We start from the raw sequence: 21,951 nt of genomic DNA, 5'->3' as shown, positions 1-21,951 counted from the left end.
AGGAAGCTGGCGGAGAAGGAGGAGGAGATGGAGCAGGCCAAGAGGAACCAGCAGCGGGTGGTGGACACCCTCCAGACCTCCCTGGAGTCCGAGACCAGGAGCCGCAACGAGGCGCTGAGGGTGAAGAAGAAGATGGAGGGCGACCTCAACGAGATGGAGGTCCAGCTCAGCATGGCCAACCGCCAGGCCAGCGAGGGGCAGAAGCAAGTCAAGATCTTGCACAGCAGCCTGAAGGTGAGATGCGTGGCGTAGAAGGAGCTTCCCGCCCAGGTGGCGGAGCGGGAGAGTGTGACATGCCAGACTCTGGCCAGAAGGGGCGAGGCGCGGGCAAGAGAAGAGTCCATGGGGTCTTGCTGTGCACGAAACGCCTGATGTTCTCCCTTGCGCCGGGAGGGTTTTGGGACCTTGGAAAGGGTGCAGAGGAGGTTTGTCAGCATGGTACCAGGGTAGAGGGGCTTCAGTAACGTGGCGTGATTGGAGAAGCTGTGGTTGTTCTCCTTGGAGCAGAGAAGGTTAAGGAGAGACCTGATGGGAAGGGTGTTCTTGCCATGGAGGGAGTGCAGCGAAGATTCACCAGACTGATACCTGGGATGGCAGGAATGACGTATGAGGAGAGATTGGGTCGATTGGGCTTATACTCGCTGGAGTTTAGAAGAATGAGAGGGGATCTTATTAAAACTTATAAAATTCTAACAGGACTGGACAGACTAGATGCAGGAAGGATGTTCCCGATGGCGGGGGAGTCCAGAACCAGGGGTCACAGTCTAAGGATAAGGGGTAAGCCATTTAGGACTGAAATGAGGAGGAATTTCTTCACCCAGAGAGTGGTGAACCTGTGGAATTCTCTACCACAGAAGGCAGTTGAGGCCAACTTATTAAATATATTCAAGAAGGAGTTAGATATATTTCTTAAGGCTAAAGGGATCAAGGGATATGGGGAGAAGGCAGGGACCGGGTACTGAATTTGGATGATCAGCCATGATCTCATTGAATGGCCGAGCAGGCTCGAGGGGCCGAATGACCTACTCCTGCTCCTATCTTCTATGTTTCTATGTTTCTATGTTTCTAATTGTAGGTAATCGATCAATTCTCATTCATTGCACGCAACCGTGGTCTTAGCCCGTTTATTCCAACTCTTTGCTTTCTATCTGCCAACCATTTCTCTATCCAAGTCAGTACCTTGCCCCCAATTCTGCTGCACAGAAGGGCGGAAAAAAGAGGGATAGGGCTATAGTGATAGGGGATTCAATTGTAAGGGGGATAGATAGGAGTTTCTGTGGCCGAGACCGAGACTCCAAGATGGTATGTTGCCTCCCTGGTGCAAGGGTCAAGGATGTCTCGGAGCGGGTGCAGAGCATTCTGAAGGGGGAGGGGGATCAGCCAGTTGTCGTGGTACATGTAGGTACCAACGATGTAGGTAAAAAGAGGGAGGAGGTCCTACAAGCTGAATTTAGGGAGTTAGGAGCTAAATTGAAAAGTAGGACCTCAAAGGTAGTAATCTCTGGATTGCTACCAGTGCCACGAGCTAATAAGTTTAGAGAGAGTAAGATAGATAAGCTAAATACGTGGCTTGAGCAGTGGTGCAAGGGAGAGGGATTTAAATTCCTGAGGCATTGGAACCAGTTCTTGGGGAGGAGTGACCTGTACCAAGGGGACGGTCTACACCTGAACTGTGAGGGAGCCGATGTCCTCGGGGTAATATTTTCTAGGGCGGTTCGGGAGGATTTAAACGAATTTGGCAGGGGGATGGGAACCTAGGTAGTGGAAAAGAGGGAAGTCATATGAAGTCAGAAATAGATGGTAGAAAGGTGAGAAGCAATAAGCAAAGGAGAGAAACACAAAGGGCCAAACTAATTCATAATGAGAGTGTGAAAAAAGCAAGCCTGAAGGCTTTGTATCTTAATGCTAGAAGCATTAGGAACAAGGTGGATGAATTAGTTGTGGAAATAGAGGTAAACAAGTATGATTTGATTGGGATTACAGAAACGTGGCTGCAGGGTGGGCAAGGCTGGGAACTTAACATCCAGGGATATACAATATTTAGGAAGGATCGGCAAAAAGGTAGGGGAGGTGGGGTAGCATTGCTGGTAAAGGAGGGGATTAATGCAATGGAAAGGAAGGATATTAACTCGGATGAAACGGAATCTGTATGGGTAGAAATGAGAAATAGCAAGGGGAGGAAAACGTTAGTGGGTGTGATATATAGGCCTCCAAATAGTAATATGGAGGTGAGGGAAGGCATAAAAAGGGAAATTAGAGAAGCGTGCGATAAGAGCACAGCTGTCATCATGGGTGACTTTAATTTACATATTGATTGGACTACCCAAATTAGTAAAAATTCTGAGGAGGAGGAATTCCTGGAATGTTTTCGGGACGGTTATCTGGACCAATATGTCGAGGAGCCGACTCGAGATCAGGCCATTTTAGACTGGGTATTGTGCAATGAGAAGGGACTTATCAGCAATCTTCTTGTACGAGGCCCCTTGGGTCAGAGCGATCATAATATGATCGAGCTCTCAGTCGAGATGGAGAGTGAGGAAATTGAATCAGAGACTAAGGTCCAGAACTTAAATAAAGGGAATTACGAGGGTATGAGACGGGAATTGGGTAAGATTGATTGGGTGGTGTTTCTGGGGGGATTGACAGTGGATAGACAATGGCAAGCATTCAAAGATAGAATGGAAGAATTCCAGAACATGTTTATACCGGTTTGGCATAAAAATAAACCTAAAAAGGTGACTCAACCGTGGATAACGAGGGAAATTAGGGACAGCATAAAATAAAAAAAAAGGGCATATCAACTGGCAAAAAAAAGCACCAGACCGGAAGATTGGGGGCAGTACAGGATACAGCAAAAGAGGACAAAGGGATTAATCAGGAAGGGGAAAATAGAATACGAAAGTAAACTTGCAGCAAACATAAAGACAGACTGCAAAAGCTTTTATCGGTATATCAGGAGGAAAAGACTGGTAAAATCCCAAGTCGGTCCCTTGCAGTCCGATTCGGGAGAATATATAATGGAGAATAAGGAAATGGCTGACCAATTAAACTCATACTTTGGTTCTGTATTCACAAAGGAGGACACAAATAACCTCCCAGGAATATCGGCAAACATAGGGACTAATGAGAGGGAGGAGCTGACAGAAATTAGTATCTCTAGGGATATGGTGTTGGGTAAGTTGAGGGGACTGAAGGCCGACAAATCCCCGGGGCCTGATAAACTACATCCTAGGGTACTTAAGGAGGTGGCCCTGGAGATAGCAGATGCTCTAAGGATCATCTTCCGGAACTCCATTGACTCGGGAACAGTACCCGTGGATTGGAGGGTAGCTAATGTTACCCCAATATTTAAAAAGGGGGGTAGAGAGAAAGCAGGGAATTATAGACCAGTAAGCCTTACATCGGTTGTGGGCAAAATGCTAGAGTCCATTATTAAGGATAAAATAGCGGAGCACTTGACAAATGGGGAAAGGATCGGACAGAGTCAACATGGATTTACAAAGGGTAAATCGTGTTTGACTAATCTGCTGGAATTTTTTGAGGAGGTAACTGGTAGAATAGATGGGGGAGAGCCAGTGGATGTGGTGTACCTTGACTTCCAGAAAGCCTTCGATAAGGTTCCACACAAAAGATTATCATGCAAAATTAAGGCTCATGGGATTGGGGGCAAAGTATTAACGTGGATAGAGAACTGGCTGGCGGATAGAAAACAGAGAGTTGGAATAAACGGCTCGTTTTCGGAGTGGCAGGCAGTGACCAGCGGGGTGCCGCAAGGATCTGTCCTGGGACCCCAGCTGTTCACAATATATATAAATGATCTGGATCAGGGAATTGGATGCAATATTTCCAAATTCGCTGACGACACTAAACTAGGAGGAGGGGTGGGCTCTGATGAGGATGTCAGGAGGCTACAGTGTGATTTGGACAGGTTGGGGAATGGGCGGATACGTGGCAGATGCACCATAATGTGGATAAATGCGAGGTTATCCACTTTGGGGGTAAAAACAGGAGGGTAGATTATTATCTAAATGGCAATAGATTGGGAGATGGGGAAGTGCAGAGGGACCTGGGTGTTCTTGTGCACCAGTCACTGAAGGAGAGCATGCAGGTGCAACAGGCGATTAAGAAGGCAAATGGTATGTTGGCCTTCATATCAAGGGGGTTCGAGTATAGGAATAGGGATACCTTACTACAGCTGTACAAGGTGCTGGTGAGACCGCATCTGGAGTATTGTGTACAGTTTTGGTCGCCCCATCTGCGGAAGGATGTTCTTGCCATGGAAAGAGTGCAACGGCGATTCACCAGGCTGATACCTGGAATGGCGGGAATGACCTACGAAGAGAGATTAAATAGTTTGGGCTTGTACTCACTGGAGTTTAGAAGATTGAGAGGGGATCTCATCGAAACATATAAAATTATGGCAGGCCTGGACAGGCTGAATTCAGAGAGAATGTTTCCAATGGCCGGGGAGCACAGAACCAGGGGCCACAGTCTAAAAATAGCGGGCAAATCATTTAAAACAGAGATGAGGAAGAATTTCTTCACTCAAAGAGTGGTGAGCCTGTGGAATTCCCTGCCACAGAGGGCTGTGAAGGCTAATTCAATAAATATTTTCAAGAGAGAATTGGATATATTTCTGAAGGCTAAGGGGATTAAGGGTTACGGAGAAAAGGCGGGGACGGGGTACTGAACTGGTAAGATCAGCTATGATCTCAGACGAAGATCAGCCATGATCTCATTGAATGGCGGAGCAGGCTCGAAGGGCCGAATGGCCTACTCCTGTTCCTATCTCTATGTATCTATGTATCCCATGTGCCTTAACTTTGCACGCTAATCTCTTCTGTGGGACCTTATCGAAAGCCTTCTGAAAGTCCAAATACACCACATCCACTGGTTCTCCCTTATCTATTTTACCAGTTACATCCTCAAGAAATTCCAGTAGATTAGTCAAGCATGATTTACCTTTTGTAAATCCATGTTGACTTTGTCCGATCCTGTCACTGCTTTCCAAGTGCTCTGCTATTACATCTTTTATAATGGACTCTAGCATTTTCCCCACTACCGATGTCAGGCTTACCGGTCTATAATTCCCCGTTTTCTCTCTGCCACCTTTTTTGAACAGTGGGGTAACATTAGCTACCCTCCAATTCATGGGTACTGTTCCAGATTCCATCGAATGTTGGAAGATGATCAGCAATGCATCTACTATTTCTAGGGCCACTTCCTTAAATACCCTGGGATGTAAATTATCAGGCCCTGGGGATTTATCGGCCTTCAATCCCATCAATTTCCCTAACACCATTTCTCTACAAATACTGATTTCTTTTAGTTCCTCCCTTTCATCAGACCCTACGTTCCCCGACATCTCTGGGAGGTTATTTGTGTCCTCCTTTGTGAAGACAGAACCAAAGTATGTATTTAATTGGTCAGCCATTTCTTTGTTCCCCATTATAAATTCCCCTGATTCTGACTGCAATGGACCTACGCTTGACTTGAACAATTTTTTTCTTTTCACTTATCTATAAAAGCTTTTACAGTCAGTTTTTATGTTCCCTGCAAGTTTACTCTCATACTCTATTTTCCCCCTCTTAATTAATCCCTTTGTCCTCCTTTGCTAAATCCTAAACTGCTCCCAATCCTCAGGTTTGCTGCTTTTTCTGGCCAAATTATAGGAGCTTGCTGCTCCAGTATGTGCATTCAGCTAAGACCCCTGTCGGGCTCAATGAATGAGAATTGATCAATGACCTACAATTACCAAGTATAAATGTCCGATGTTGTCCGCCTTCTCCCGCAGGACACCCAGCTGCAGCTGGATGACGCCCTGAGGGGCAACGATGACCTGAAGGAGAACATCGCCATCGTGGAGCGTCGCAACCACCTCCTGCAGGCGGAGCTCGAGGAGCTCAGGGCCATGATAGAGCAGACTGAGCGAGCCCGCAAGTTGGCGGAGACAGAGCTGATCGAGTGCAGCGAGAGGGTCCAACTCCTCCACTCTCAGGTACTGAGGACCACCTGGCTAACCGCACAACTCCCCGGTTTGGGGGGCGGGGTTGTTTCCCCCTCTGGGGAGGTCTGTGCAAGCTCAGGAAGATTCTGTCTTTCTTTCAATCCCTTGCTCTATTTCTGTGTCTCTCTCTACCTCCTTCTCTGTCTCTTGCTCTCCCTGTCCCTCTTTCTCTGCATTCCTTCCTGTATTTTTCACTCGCCCCCTCTCTCTTTAGATCAGGCCATCTCTCCAACTAGAGATCAGGCCATCTTAGACTGGGTATTATGTAATGAGAAAAGATTAATTCGCAATGTTGTTGTGCGAGGCCCCTTGGGGAGGAGCGATCATAATATGATAGAATTCTTCATTAAGATGGAGAGTGAAGTATTTGACTCTGAGACTAGGGTCCTGAATTTAAATAAAGGAAACTACGATGGTATGAGGCGCGAGTTGGGTAGGATTGATTGGGGAATGTCACTCAAAGGGTTGACGATGGATAGGCAATGGCAAACATTTCTCTCTCTCCCTCTTTCACCCTGTTCTTCTTTCTCTCCATCCCTTCCTGTATTTTTCTCTCCCCACTCTCTCTAGCTCCTTCTCTCTTTCTCTGCCTCCTCGTTCTACTTTCCCTCCATCTTGCCCTCTATGTTTTCTCTCCCCTGCCTCTCTAACTCCTCTCTTGCTTTCTCTCTGTCTCTATTTCTCTCCACCCCTTCCACTATTTCTCTCCCTCTCTCTCTATTTTCTTCTCCCTTTCCCTCCATTCCTCCTCTATTTTTCTCTCCCGCTCTCTCTACCACCTCCTCGCTCTTTCTCCTTGTCCCTCTTTCTTTACATCCCTTCCTCTATTTTCTTCAACTCTCCCCCTCTCTCTCCACCTCCTTATCTGAGGAAGGATGTTCTTGCCATGGAGGGAGTGCAGCGAAGATTCACCAGGCTGACACCTGGGATGGCAGGAATGACGTATGAGGAGAGATTGGGCCGATTGGGCTTATACTCGCTGGAGTTTAGAAGAATGAGAGGGGATCTCATTGAAACTTATACAATTCTAACAGGACTAGACAGACTAGATGCAGGAAGGATGTTCCCGATGGCCGGGGAGTCCAGAACCAGGGGTCACAGTCGAAGGATAAGGGGTAAGCCATTTAGGACAGAGATGAGGAGGAATTTCTTCACCCAGAGAGCGGTGAACCTGTGGAATTCTCTACCACAGAAGGCAGTAGAGGCCAATTCATTAAATATATTCAAGAAGGAATTGGATATATTTCTTTAGGCTAAAGGGATCAAGGGATAGGGGGAGAAAGCAGGGACAGGGTACTGAATTTGGATGATCAGCCATGATCGCATTGAATGGTGGAACAGGCTCGAGGGGCCGAATGGCCTACTCCTGCTCCTATCTTCTATGTTTCTATGTTTCTATGTTTCCTTCTCTTGTTCTCTCTCCCTGTCCCTCTTCTTGTCCTTCCTCCCTTACCCACTCCCTCTCTCCCTTTGCCTCTTCCTTACCTTCCGCTCTCTCTCTTCTGATTCCTCCCTCCATCGCTACCTCCCCTCCCTGTCTGAGATCCCCGCTTTCCCCCCACTTCCCCCTGTACCCTGATATCCTTGTCCCCCACAGGGACAAGACAGAGAGACAACTCCCAAGGTGTCCAAAGCCCCAGTCACTTCCGGAGACCCAACCCAGAACCAGACCCTTCGAGGTGGGGAAATTCCTGAGCCTCACTGTGTGTTTTCTGTCCTTTTCGCTCCCCCAGAACACGAGCCTCATTAACCAGAAGAAGAAGCTTGAAGGGGACATCAACCAGCTTCAGTCGGAAGTCGAGGACTCAATTCAGGAGTGTCGCAATGCAGAGGAGAAGGCCAAGAAAGCCATCACTGACGTGAGTCCGCGGGAGGATGGTCCCAGCTTAGCTCGGTTTGTTCACCACCCATCCCTGAGTCAGAGGGTCGCGGGTTGGATTCCCCCGCACCCTCCAGAGACTCGAGCCCCGTAATCCGGAACGACACTCTCAGTGCTGAGGGAGCCCTGCTCTGTCAGAGGGGCAGTACTGAGGGAGTGCTGCACTGTCAGAGGGGCAGTAGTGATGGAGTGCCGCACTGTCGGAGGGTCAGTACTGAGGGAGCGCCGCACTGTCGGAGGGGCAGTAATGAGGGAGTGCTGCACTGTCAGTGGAGCAGTACTGAGGGAGCGCCGCACTGTCGGAGGGGCAGTACTGAGGGAGCGCTGCACTGTCGGAGGGACAGTACTGAGGGAGCGCCGCACTGTCGGAGGGACAGTGCTGAGGGAGCGCCGCACTGTCGGAGGGTTAGTACTGAGGGAGCGCTGCACTGCCGGAGGGGCAGTACTGAGGGAGCGCTGCACTGTCGGAGGGGCAGTACTAAGGGAGCGCCGCACTGTCAGAGGGTCAGTACTGAGGGAGCGCCGCACTGTCAGAGGGGCAGTACTGAGGGAGTGCTGCACTATCAGAGGGGCAGTACTGAGGGAGTGCCGCACTGTCGGAGGGGCAGTACTGAGGGAGCGCTGCACTGTTGGAGGGTCAGTACTGAGGGAGCACCGCATGGTCGGAGGGGCAGTACTGAGGGAGTGCTGCACTGTCGGAGGGGCAGTACTGGGGGAGCGCAGCACTGCCGGAGGGGCAGTACTGAGGGAGCGCCGCACTGTCGGAGGGGCAGTACTGAGGGAGTGCCACACTGTCGGAGGGGCAGTACTGAGGGAGCGCTGCACTGTCGGAGTGGCAGTACTGAGAGAGCGCCGCACTGGCGGAGAGGCAGTGCTGGGGGAGCGCAGCACTGTCGGGAGGGTCAGTACTGAGGGAGCGCCGCACTGTCGGAGGGGCAGTACTGAGGGAGCGCCGCACTGTCGGAGGGGCAGTACTGAGGGAGCGCCACACTGTCGGAGGGGCAGTACTGAGGGAGTGCAGCACTGTCGGAGGGGCAGTACTGAGGGAGCGCCGCACTGTCAGATGGGTAGTACTGAGGGAGCGCTGCACTGTCAGAGGGGCAGTACTTAGGGAGCGCCGCACTGTCGGAGGGGCAGTACTGAGGGAGCGCCGCACTGTCGGAGGGGCAGTACTGAGGGAGCGCCGCACTGTCAGAGGGGCAGTACTGAGGGAGCGCCGCACTGTCAGAGGGGCAGTACTGAGGGAGCACCGCACTGTCAAAGGGTCAGTACTGAGGGAGCGCTGCACTGTCGGAGGGGCAGTACTGAGGGAGCGCTGCACTGTCGGAGGGGCAGTACTGAGGGAGTGCTGCACTGTCAGAGGGGCAGTACTGAGGGAGTGTCGCACTGTCGGAGGGGCAGTACTGAGGGAGCGCCGCACTGTCAAAGGGTCAGTACTGAGGGAGCGCTGCACTGTTGGAGGGGCAGTACTGAGGGAGCGCCGCACTGTCGGAGGGACAGTACTGAGGAAGTGCCGCACTGTCCTAATATGTCCTTATGGTTTGGTCTTAATTCTTACCCCCTCCCCCGACCCCCGGGCAGGCGGCCATGATGGCGGAGGAGCTGAAGAAGGAGCAGGACACCAGCGCGCACTTGGAGCGGATGAAGAAGAACATGGAGCAGACCATCAAGGACCTCCAGCACCGGCTGGACGAGGCCGAGCAGATCGCCATGAAGGGTGGGAAGAAGCAGATCCAGAAACTGGAAGGCAGGGTGAGCATCCCCGTTACCATTGACCGAGAGAGAGAGGTCCTCAGGGGAGTTGCGAGGCCCACAGGAGAGTTCCAGGACCCTCGGGGTAGTTTCGAGGCCCTCGGGGGGAGTTCCGAGGCCCTCGGGGGAGTTCCGAGGTCCACAGGGAAAGCTGGTTGATCCTCCTACACTGATTGGTGGAGTGGTCCTCCTATCCTGATTGGTCCATTGATCCTCCTACATTGATTGGTCCATTGAGCCTCCTAAACTGATTGGTCCAGTGACCCTCCTACGCCGATTGGTCGACTGATCCTCCTATTTTCATTGGTCCATTGACTGTCCTACACTGATTGGTCCAGTGATCCCCCTGAACTGATTGGTCCATTGATCCTCCTACAGCGATTGGCCGAGTGAACCTTCTACACAGATTGGTCCATTGACCAACCTTCACTGATTGGTCAATTGACCCGCCCAGCCAATGTTGTGACTCCTTCCCCACCTCCTCCATCCCAACCTTGTTGATTACGGTTGGACAGCGGCCAAACTTTAACCATCATCAAACTTGACCTCGGACTAACCTTCAGGATCTCCCCGCACCCCCCGCTCCCACCCTCGAGACCTCTCGAGACAGGAATTAACCCAAGGCTTGACCTCTCACTCCCCTCCCCTGTCCCCCAGGTCCGGGAGCTGGAGACCGAGCTGGAGTCCGAGCAGAGGAAAGGCACGGAGTCCATCAAAGTTCTTCGCAAGTGCGAGCGGCGGGTCAAGGAGCTGAGCTACCAGGTGAGGCGGCGCGCGGGCCATCTGGGACCCCTCGGTTGGAGGGGACTTTGAGCAACCAGGGGGAAGGAGTGAGAAGGTTGAGTGATGAAGGGAAGGGTTTTGGAAAACTAGGAGGTTCTTGGCACAACCAGCATTTCCAGGGAGGTTCTAAGAGGGAAGGCGGTAGGAAGAGGGAGGGGATGGGGGGAAGGAGTTGAAGGGAGCGCCGCACTGTCGGAGGGGCAGTACTGAGGGAGCGCTGCACTGTCGGAGGCTCAGTACTGAGGGAGCGCCGCACTGTCGGAGGGGCAGTACTGAGGGAGCGCCGCACTGTCAGAGGCTCAGTACTGAGGGAGCGCCGCACTGTCGGAGGGGCAGTACTGAGGGAGCGCCGCACTGTCGGAGGGGCAGTACTGAGGGAGCGCCGCACTGTCGGAGGGGCAGTACTGAGGGAGCGCCGCACTGTCGGAGGGGCAATACTGAGGGAGCGCTGCACTGTCGGAGGGTCAGTACTGAGGGAGCGCTGCACTGTCGGAGGGGCAGTACTGAGGGAGCGCCGCACTGTCGGAGGCTCAGTACTGAGGGAGCGCCGCACTGTCGGAGGGGCAGTATTGAGGGAGCGCCGCACTGTCGGAGGGGCAGTACTGAGGGAGCGCCGCACTGTCGGAGGGGCAGTACTGAGGGAGCGCCGCACTGTCGGAGGGGCAGTACTGAGGGAGCGCCGCATTGTTGGAGGGGCAGTACTGAGGGAGCGCCGCACTGTCGGAGGGTCAGTACTGAGGGAGCGCCGCACTGTCAGAGGGGCAGTACTGAGGGAGTGCTGCACTGTCGGAGGGGCAGTACTGAGGGAGCACTGCACTGCCAGCAGTGCCGTCTTTCGGATGTGTCATTAAACCGAGGCCCTGCCTGCCCTACGTAAAAGGTCCCACGGACACTATTGGAAGAACAGCAGGGAGATTCCTCCCCGGTGTCCTAGGCCCAGCAAGCTTCCCTCAACTCAACAGCCCTCCGAAAAAAGACTGATTACCTGCCCAATCGTCTCTTGGATCCTGGGATCTTGCTTTGTGTAAAAATGGAGGCATCCCATGGTGACGTTTATTAAATCCGTGAATCTTAAGGTATGGTGTTCTTCAATAAATAGACGGAGACTGCAGATCAACAATCAACAGGTGTTTACTGGAGGAGGGTAGTCTAAAAACTAACAGTACAGATGCCTGCTCAGGGCTTATATACAGGTGTGGTCACTGCCGGTACACAGTATACAGGAGCTGTAAAAGTAGTTCTCTCTTAAAGGTACATACACTACAACGTTAATTGGTTCTAAAGTGGGTGCACGAACAGAGAGACCTGGGGGTATATGTGCACAAATCGTCAAAGATGGCAGGGCAGGGCAGGTTGAGAAAGCAGTTAAAAAAGCGTACGGGATCCTGGGTTTCATGTCGGAGGGGCAGCTATAGGGCTGGATTTTCATTGAGGAGTCGGATAGGAGGCGGGACTACAACTTTCGGGGTTGTAGTCCCGCCTCCATCGAGTTCTAGCCAACCCACGCGATTTTCCCTTGATTGACCTTGTTACGCCTGCCCAGCGGGACTCAGCAGGTGACAGGTGACGTCACAGATTGACATTTCATCGAGGCGTTGGTGGATCGGATGCCAATGTAGCTCAGCGAGCACAGCGGTGGTGATGGGTGAACGGGACTTACATAGAAACATAGAAGATAGGAGCAGGAGTAGGCCATTTGGCCCCTCGAGCCTGCTCCGCCATTTAATGAGATCATGGCTGATCATCCAAATTCAGTACCCTGTCCCTGCCTTCTCCCCATATCCCTTGATCCCTTTAGCCTCAAGAAATATATCCAACTCTTTCTTCAATATATTTAATGAACTGGCCTCTACTGCCTTCTGTGGTAGAGAATTCCACAGGTTCACCACTCTCTGGGTGAAGAAATTCCTCCTCATTTCAGTCCTAAATGGCTTACCCCTTATCCTTAGACTGTGACCCCTGGTTCTGGACTCCCCGGCCATCAGAAACATCCTTCCTGCATCTAGTCTGTCCAGACCTGACAGAATTTTATAGGTTTCGATGAGATCCCCTCTCAATCTTCTAAACTCCAGTGAGTATAAGCCCAATCGACACAATCTCTCCTCATACGTCATTCCTGCCATCCCAGGTATCAGCCTGGTGAATCTTCGCTGCACTCCCTCCATGGCAAGAACGTCCTTCCTCAGGTAAGGCGACCAAAACTGCACACAATACTCAAGGTGCGGTCTCACCAAGGCCCTGTACAACTGTAGCAAGACATCCTTGTTCTTGTACTCGAACCCTCTTGCTACGAAGGCCAACATACCATTTGCCTTCTTAACCGCCTGCTGCACCTGCATGCTTACCTTCAGCGACTGGTGCACAATAACACCCAGGCCTCTTTGCACTTCCCCTTCTCCCAATCTATTGCCATTCAAATAATAATCTGCCTTCCTGTTTTTGCCATCAAAGTGGATAACCTCACATTTATCCACATTATAGTGCATTTGCCATGTTTCTGCCCAATCACCCAACCTGTCCAAATCGTACTGGAGTTTCACGACATCCTCCTCACAGCTTACCCTCCCACCCAGCTTTGTGTCGTCTGCAAATTTGGAGATATTACATCCAATTCCCTCGTCCAGATCATTTATATATATTGTGAATAGCTGGGGTCCCAGGACCGATCCTTGCGGTACCCCACTAGTCGCTGCCTGCCACTCAGAAAATGACCCGTTTATTCCAACTCTTTGCTTTCTGTCCGCCAACCAGTTCTCTATCCAAGTCAATACCTTGCCCCCAATCCCATGTGCCTTAATTTTGCACACTAATCTCTTATGTGGGACCTTATCGAAAGCCTTCTGAAAGTCCAAATACACCACATCCACTGGTTCTCCCTTATCTATTTTACCAGTTACATCCTCAATAAATTCCAGTAGATTAGTCAAGCATGATTTACCTTTTGTAAATCCTTGTTGACTTTGTCCGATCCTGTCACTGCTTTCCAAGTGCTCTGCTATTACATCTTTTATGATAGACTATAGCATTTTCCCCACTACCGATGTCAGGCTTACCGGTCTGTAATTCCCCGCTTTTTCTCTGCCACCTTTTTTGAATAGTGGGGTAACATTAGCTACCCTCCAATCCAAGAGCTTTTGACCGATGAAATATCAGCGTTTCACAGCTCTTTGAAGCTGTCAAACACTGACAATCTGTACTCCAAGTTAATTCCTTCCTCTCAGGATGATTTAGAGATGTCTCCAGAACAGAAAGCTGAATGCTGGAACTTTTGACAGCTGGCGGCCATTCTGCTTTCTGTGCCGGTGAGGTGAGGGACTCCTGAGATCTGAGGGAAGGAAGGCTGTAAAGGTAAGTAAAGGTTAGTAAAACTTCTTTAAACACTTTACACACATCAAACACACTTACCTCTGCACTCATGTACCCATCACTCACCTGAACACCGGACGTCTCGACCCCTCCAAGCCCTTCATCCCGACGGCCCGCCTTGCTAACTTGGCGTGGTTCGGAGCCGTCGGGAATCCCACACTTCAGGAATGAAAATAGGGATTGGGCTAAAAACTGCCTGTTAACTACCCGTTAACAGGCAGTTAATTGGCACTAATCCCCTTTCCGCCTCAGGGAGGCGGGTCTCAGTGCGGGGCGGGTACCCGCCTCCTGGGAAACGGGCATGGAGGTGGGTTGGGGGCGGGATGGGTTCGTGCTCTCTGATTTTGGGATTTTAACCCCCCGCGCGCCTCCAATCCCGCCTCCACGGCCCAATGAACATCCTGCCCTATATAGAGTACAAAAGTGTGGAAATTATGATGAACCTGTATAAAGCACTAGTTCGGCCCCAACTGGAGTATTGTGTCCAATTCTGGGTACTGCACTTTAGGAAGGATGTGAAGGCTTTAGAGAGGGTGCAGAAAAGATTTACTAGAATGATTGCAGGGATGAGAGACTTCAGTTACGTGGAGAGACTGGAGAAGCTGGGATTGTTCTCCTTGGAGCAGAGAAGGTTAAGGGGAGATTGACCAGAATGGTACCAGGGATGAGGAACTTCAGTTGTGTGGAGAGACTGGAGAAGCTGGGGTTGTTCTCCTTAGAGCAGAGAAGGTTAAGGGGAGATTGACCAGAATGGTACCAGGGATGAGGTACTTCAGTTATGTGGAGAGACTGGAGAAGCTGGGGTTGTTCTCCTTAGAGCAGAGAAGGTTAAGGGGAGATTGACCAGAATGGTACCAGGGATGAGGTACTTCAGTTATGTGGATAGACTGGAGAAGCTGGGGTTGTTCTCCTTGGAGCAGAGAAGGTTAAGGGGCGATTGACCAGAATGGTACCAGGGATGAGGGACTTCAGTTATGTGGAGAGACTGGAGAAGCTGGGGTTGTTCTCCTTAGAGCAGAGAAGGTTAAGGGAGATTGACCAGAATGGTACCAGGGATGAGGGACTTCAGTGATGTGGAGAGACTGGAGAAGCTGGGGTTGTTCTCCTTAGAGCAGAGAAGGTTAAGGGGAGATTGACCAGAATGGTACCAGGGATGAGGGACTTCAGTTATGTGGAGAGACTGGAGAAGCTGGGGTTGTTCTCCTTAGAGCAGAGAAGGTTAAGGGGCGATTGACCAGAATGGTACCAGGGATGAGGTACTTCAGTTATGTGGAGAGACTGGAGAAGCTGGGGTTGTTCTCCTTAGAGCAGAGAAGGTTAAGGGAGATTGACCAGAATGGTACCAGGGATGAGGGACTTCAGTGATGTGGAGAGACTGGAGAAGCTGGGGTTGTTCTCCTTAGAGCAGAGAAGGTTAAGGGGAGATTGACCAGAATGGTACCAGGGATGAGGGACTTCAGTGATGTGGAGAGACTGGAGAAGCTGGGATTGTTCTCCTCAGAGCAGAGAAGGTTATGGGGAGATTGACCAGAATGGTACCAGGGATGAGGGGCTTCAGTGATGTGGAGAGACTGGAGAAGCTGGGGTTGTTCTCCTTGGAGCAGAGAAGGTTAAGGGGAGATTGACCAGAATGGTACCAGGGATGAGGGACTTCAGTGATGTGGAGAGACTGGAGAAGCTGGGATTGTTCTCCTTAGAGCAGAGAAGGTTAAGGGGAGATTGACCAGAATGGTACCAGGGATGAGGGGCTTCAGTGATGTGGAGAGACTGGAGAAGCTGGGGTTGTTCTCCTTAGAGCAGAGAAGGTTAAGGGGAGATTGACCAGAATGGTACCAGGGATGAGGGGCTTCAGTGATGTGGAGAGACTGGAGAAGCTGGGGTTGTTCTCCTTAGAGCAGAGAAGGTTAAGGGGAGATTGACCAGAATGGTACCAGGGATGAGGGACATCAGTTATGTGGAGAGACTGGAGAAGCTGGGGTTGTTCTCCTTGGAGCAGAGAAGGTTGAGAGGAGATTTGATAGAGGTGTTCAAAATCATGAGGGTTCTGGACAGAGTAGAGAGAGAGAAACTGTTCCATTGGCGGAAGGGTCGAGAACCAGAGGACACAGATTTAAGGTGATTGACAGAAGAACCAAAGGCGACATGAGGAAAAACTTTTTTACGCAGCGAGTGGTTAGGATCTGGAATTCACTGCCTGAAAGGGTGGTGGAGGCAGATTCAATCACGGCTTTCAATCGGGAGTTGGATAAGTACCTGAAGGAAAGAAATTTGCAGGGTTACGGGGAAAGGGCGGGGGAGTGGGACTAGCTGAGATGCTCTTGCAGAGAGACGGCACGGGTTCGACGGGCCGAATGGCCTCCTTCCATGCTGTAACCATTCCATGGTTATCCAGCCCGCTTGATGGGCACCCCATCCACCACCTTAAACATTCACTCCCTCCACCACCAGCGCACTGTGGCTGCAGTGTGGACCATCTACAAGATGCACTGCAGCAACTCGCCAAAGCTCCTTCAACAGCACCTTCCAAACCCGCGACCTCTACCACTTAGAAGCATTTCTACAGCGGCTTTCACAACCTCAGGACGCCCCAAAGCGCTTTACAGCCAATGAAGTACTTTTTGAAGTCACTGTTGTAATGTGGGAAACGCGGCAGCCAATTTGCGCCCGGCAAGCTCCCACAAACAGCAATGTGATAAATGACCGGATCATCTGTTTTAGTGATGTTGGTTAATTTGTAGGGCTGCGGGGGAATGGGTGGGGGAGTGGGACTAGCTGACAGCCGGCACGGGCTCGACGGCCCGAGAGGGCTCCTCCTGTGCTGTTCTGGTTCCTCGCTAACAAATTTCTTTCTTTCGGCCTCCCCAGTCGGACGAGGATCGGAAGAACTTGAGTCGCCTTCAGGATCTGGTGGACAAGCTCCAGCTGAAGGTTAAAGCCTACAAGAGGACCAGTGAAGAGGCTGTAAGTGGAGCTCGAGAACGAGGAGGCCAGCAGGGGACTGGGAGACCAGCAGGAGACTGGGAGGCCAGCAGGAGACTGGGAGGCCAGCAGGAGACTGGGAGGCCAGCAGGAGACTGGGAGACCAGCAGGGGTCAGGACTTTGGGACTGTGACCAGCAAGCAACTGGGAGACCAGCAGGAGACTGGGAGACCAGCAGGGGTCAGGGCTTTGGGACTGTGACCAGCAGGAGACTAGGAGACCAGCAGGAGATTTGGAGACCAGCAGGAGACTAGGAGATCAGCAGGGGTCAGGACATTGGGACTGTGACCAGCAGGAGACTGAGAGACCAGCAGGAGATTTGGAGACCAGCAGGAGACTGGGAGACCAGCAGTGGCCAGGACTTTGGGACTGTGACCAGCCAGGAGACTGGGAGACCAGCAGGGGACTGGGAGACCAGCAGGAGACTGGGAGACCAGCAGGGGCCTGGACTTTGGGACTGTGACCAGCAGGAGACTGGGAGACCAGCAGGAGATTTGGAGACCAGCAGGAGACTGGGAGACCATCAGCGGTCAGGACTTTGGGACTGTGACCAGCAGGAGACTGGGAGGCCAGCAGGAGACTGGGAGACCAGCAGGGGACTGGGTGGCCAGCAGGAGACTGGGAGACCAGCAGGGGTCAGGACTTTGGGACTGTGACCAGTAGGTGACTGGGAGGCCAGCAGGAGACTGGGAGACCAGCAGGGGTCAGGACTTTGGGACTGTGACCAGCAGGCGACTGGGAGACCAGCAGGGGACTGGGAGACCAGCAGGAGACTTGGAGACCAGCAGGAGATTTGGAGACCAGCAGGAGACTGGGAGATCAGCAGGGGTCAGGACATTGGGACTGTGACCAGCAGGCAACTGGGAGACCAGCAGGGGTCAGGACTTTGGGACTGTGACCAGCAGGTGACTGCGAGGCCAGCAGGAGACTGGGAGACCAGCAGGGGTCAGAACTTTGAGACTGTGACCAGCAGGAGACTGGGAAACCAACCAGGAGACTGGGAGACCAGCAGGAGACTGGGAGACCAGCAGGGGTCAGGACTTTGGGACTGTGACCAGCAGGCAACTGGGAGACCAGCAGGAGACTGGGAGACCAGCAGTGCTCAGGACTTTGGGACTGTGACCAGCAGGGGACTGGGAGACCAGCAGGGGACTGGGAGACCAGCAGGAGACTTGAAGACCAGCAGGAGATTTGGAGACCAGCAGGAGACTGGCAGACCAGCAGGAGTCAGGACTTTGGGACTGTGACCAGCAGGCAACTGGGAGACCAGCGCGGAGACTGGGAGACCAGCAGGAGACTGGGAAACCAGCCAGGAGACTTTGACCAGCAGGGGACTGGGAGACCAGCAGGGGACTGGGAGACCAGCAGGAGACTGGGAGACCAGCACGAGTCAGGACTTTGAGACTGTGATCAGCAGGAGACTGGGAGACCAGCAGGAGACTGGGAGACCAGCAGGAGACTGGGAGACCAGCAGGAGACTAGGAGACCAGCAGGAGACTAGGAGACCAGCCAGGAGACTGGGAGACCAGCAGGAGACTGGGAGACCAGCAGGAGACTGGGAGACCAGCAGGAGACTGGGAGACCAGCAGGGTTCAGGACTTTGAGACTGTGACCAGCCAGGAGACTGGGAGACCAGCAGGAGACTGGGAGACCAGCAGGAGACTGGGAGACCAGCCAGGAGACTGGGAGACCAGCAGGAGACTGGGAGACCAGCAGGGGACTGGGAGACCGGCAGGAGACTGGGAGACTGGCAGGAGACTGGGAGACCAGCAGAGGACTAGGAGACCGGCAGGGGACTGGGAGACCGGCAGGAGACTGGGAGACCGGCAGGAGACTGGGATACCGGCAGGAGACTGGGATACCGGCAGGAGACTGGGATACCAGCAGGAGACTGGGATACCAGCCAGGAGACTGGGAGACCAGCCAGGAGACTGGGAGACCAGCAGGAGACTGGGAGACCAGCAGGAGACTGGGAGACCAGCAGGGGACTGGGAGACCAGCCAGGAGACTGGGAGACCAGCCAGGAGACTGGGAGACCGGCAGGAGACTGGGAGACCGGCAGGAGACTGGGAGACCGGCAGGAGACTGGGAGACCGGCAGGAGACTGGGAGACCAGCAAGAGACTGGGAGACCGGCAAGAGACTGGGAGACCGGTAGGATACTGGGAGACCGGCAGGAGACTGGGAGACCGGCAGGAGACTGGGAGACCGGCAGGGGTCAGGACTTTGGGACTTTGACCAGCAGGTGACTGGGAGACCAGCAAGGATCAGGGGGACCAGCAGATGTCAGGGGTTATGGGCCTGCGAGACCAGCAGGGGACTAGGAAACCAGCAGGGGACTGGGAGACCAGGAGGAGTCAGGGATTTGGGACTGGGTGGCCAGGAGGGTACTGGGAGACCAGCAGGGGACTGGGAGACCAGCAGGGGACTGGGAGACCAGTAGTGGACTGGGGGACCATGACTGGGAGACTAGGAGATGTATGGGAAAGCAGCAGGAGTCAGGGATTTGGGACTGGGAGACCAGCAGGTGACTGGGAGACCAGCAGGGGTCAGGGCTTTGGGACTTTGACGAGCAGGCAACAGGCAGACCAGCAGGAGACTGGGAGACCAGCAGGGGTCAGGGCTTTGGGACTTTGATGAGCAGGCAACAGGGAGACCAGCAGGAGAGGGGGAGACCAGCAGGGGTCAGGAATTTGGGACTGTGACCAGCAGGAGACTGGGAGACCAGCAGGGGTCAGAACTTTGGAACTGTGACCAGCAGGCAACTGGGAGACCAGCAGGAGACTGGGAGACCAGCAGGGGTCAGGACTTTGGGACTGTGACCAGCAGAGGACTGGGAGACCAGCAGGGGACTGGGAGACCAGCAGGAGACTTGGAGACCAGCCAGGGACAGGGAGACCAGCAGGAGTCTGGGAGACCAGCAGAGGACTGGAACACCGAGACTGGGCGACCAGCAGGGCACGGGGAGATCAGTAGGAGTCAGGGAGACAAGCAGGAGACTGCAGGACCAGCAGGAGTCAGGGATTCGGCACTGGGAGACCAGTAGAGGACTGGAACACTGCGGCTGGGAGACCAGCAGGGATCAGGACTTTGGGACTGGGACACCAGCAGGGGTCAGGACTCTGGTCTGGGAGTGGGACGGGAGCGAGAGGGACCGAACGACATTTGAGAGAGAGAGAGAGAGAGAGAGGCAGCGAATGGGCGGCCATTTTAACAGGATTCTCTCTCGGACTTTCCCAGGAGGAGCAAGCGAATGCCAACCTGGCCAAGTTCCGGAAGCTTCAGCACGAGCTGGACGAGGCGGAGGAGCGCGCGGACATCGCGGAGAGCCAGGTCAACAAGCTGAGGGCCAAGAGCCGCGACCCCATGGCCAAGGTAAGCATCTGGGAGGCTTCACCCAGCGGACTAGGCCCGATCGAGGAGCGAACGAAGTGATGGTTGGGAAATGTCCGCTCGCGAGGAGCTGTTTCCCCGGGGAGAGGGGAGGGGGTCCTAATCACCCCTTCCCCCAACACCCTCTCAATTCAATTCAATTCAATTCAATTCAAATCGCTTTATTGGCATGACAAGTTACATCTTATGTTCTCTCTCTCTCTCTCTCTCTCTCTCTCTCTCTATCTCTCTGTCTCTATCTCTGTCTCTCTCTCTCTGTCTCTCTCTCTCCACGTCTCGCTCTCTTCTAACTCTCAATCTCGCCTCCCCCCCCTCTCTCTCCCTCTGTCTCTCCCTCTCTCTCTCCATCTCGCTCTCTCCATCTCTCTTCTGTGTGTGTGTGTGTCTCTCTCTCCCCCCTCTCTCCCTCCATCTGTCTTCTCCACTCTCTCTCAATCTCTCACTCCCTCTCTTCCACCACTCTCTCCTCCCCCTCTCTATTTCCCCTGTCTGTCTCTCTCTCTACCCCCCTCTCTCTCTCTCCCCCATCTCTCTCTCCCCCTCTTTCCTCCTCTCTCTCCCCGTCTCTCTCTCCCCCGTCTCTCCTCCTCTCTCTCTCTCCCCCGTCTCTCTCTCCCAGGTCTCTCTCTCCCCCATCTCTCTCTCCCCCTCTCTCTCTCCTCCTCTCTCTCTCTACCCAGCCGATCTCCTAATTGGGCAGGCCTCCTGAAGATCAGGGCCGATAGTTTACCTCCAGCCAGGCTGAGTCTCACTGGGTTCAGAAGCAGTAAAAATGTATTCATTGGGTAGAGAATGCTAGGAGGGGGAGGGGAGAGAGAGACAGAGACAGAGAGAGAGAGAGAGAGAGTCAGAGACCACAAACTACACATACTTGGGCTTAAAAATCAGTTCTACGGGAAATTTTCATCTGGCTGTGAATGAACTGAAAGAGAAAGCAAGAAGGGCTTTCTATGCCATTAAAAAATCAATCCAAATAGAAATCCCAATTAGCATTTGGCTCAAAATTTTCAAATCAGTAATTGAACCAATTGCACTCTATGGCAGTGAAGTGTGGGGACCGCTAACACAACAAGAATTTGCAAAATGGGACAAACACCCAATTGAGATCCTACATGCAGAATTCTGTAAAAGTATCCTCCGGACTCAAAGGAAAACCATAAACAATGCATGCAGGGCAGAACTAGGCCAATATCCATTAATAATCACTATCCAAAAAAGAGCCACCAAATTTTGGAAACACCTAGAAATGAGCAACCCCCAGTGCTATCATTACGAAGCCCTGAAATGCCAAGAGAGGACCATAAAGAAGAATACCCTCAGTCAACTAGTCCTGGGACTCAGTGAAGTAACTACTAACAATACTAACAATAACCAGCCCCAGGACAGTGACAGCGTAACACAAAGAATTCGGCCCAACACAATCGTCGCTAAGCAAAAGGAAAAATATCTGTCATATTGGGCAGAAACAACAAAAACCCAAAGCAAACTCAAATGCTACTTGGCCCTAAACAGACAATACAACATGGCTGATTACCTGACCATGGTAAAGGATAGCAAACTGAGAAAAACCTTGACAATGTACAGACTTAGTGAACATAGCCTGGCGATCGAAAAAGGTAGACACAGACAGACCCGGCTACCAAGAGAGGACAGGATATGCTCTCACTGCAGTCAGGGAGTGGTGGAGACAGAGATGCACTTCCTCACAGCTTGTAGAAAATATCAGGGCATAAGGGAGAATTTCTACCCAAAATTTACAAAAATATGCCCGGAATTCAGAAATTTGAATGACG

The 21,951-nt window shown here is 52.5% G+C and overlaps 1 protein-coding gene across 1 annotated transcript in view; it reads left to right on the top strand.

Moving 5' to 3' along the window:
• The window catches only part of LOC147118181 (myosin-6-like), a 128,630-nt gene that overhangs the window by 102,115 nt on the left and 4,564 nt on the right, over positions 1–21,951 (top strand). Inside the window, exons 17-23 of the mRNA XM_085983672.1 lie at positions 3–234; positions 5,795–5,998; positions 7,741–7,866; positions 9,468–9,638; positions 10,296–10,400; positions 16,653–16,748; positions 20,006–20,140. Coding sequence (XP_085839798.1) covers positions 3–234; positions 5,795–5,998; positions 7,741–7,866; positions 9,468–9,638; positions 10,296–10,400; positions 16,653–16,748; positions 20,006–20,140 — 1,069 coding nt within the window. The remainder of the gene's footprint in view (positions 1–2; positions 235–5,794; positions 5,999–7,740; positions 7,867–9,467; positions 9,639–10,295; positions 10,401–16,652; positions 16,749–20,005; positions 20,141–21,951) is intronic.

Source organism: Somniosus microcephalus, chromosome 4 (genome assembly GCF_052327205.1).
Source record: "Somniosus microcephalus isolate GS21.2 chromosome 4, FLI_Smic_1.0, whole genome shotgun sequence".
NCBI classification, from domain to species: domain Eukaryota; kingdom Metazoa; phylum Chordata; class Chondrichthyes; order Squaliformes; family Somniosidae; genus Somniosus; species Somniosus microcephalus.
The sequence above is the reverse complement of the archived record's forward strand: the minus strand, read 5'-3'. Positions and strand labels throughout refer to the sequence as shown.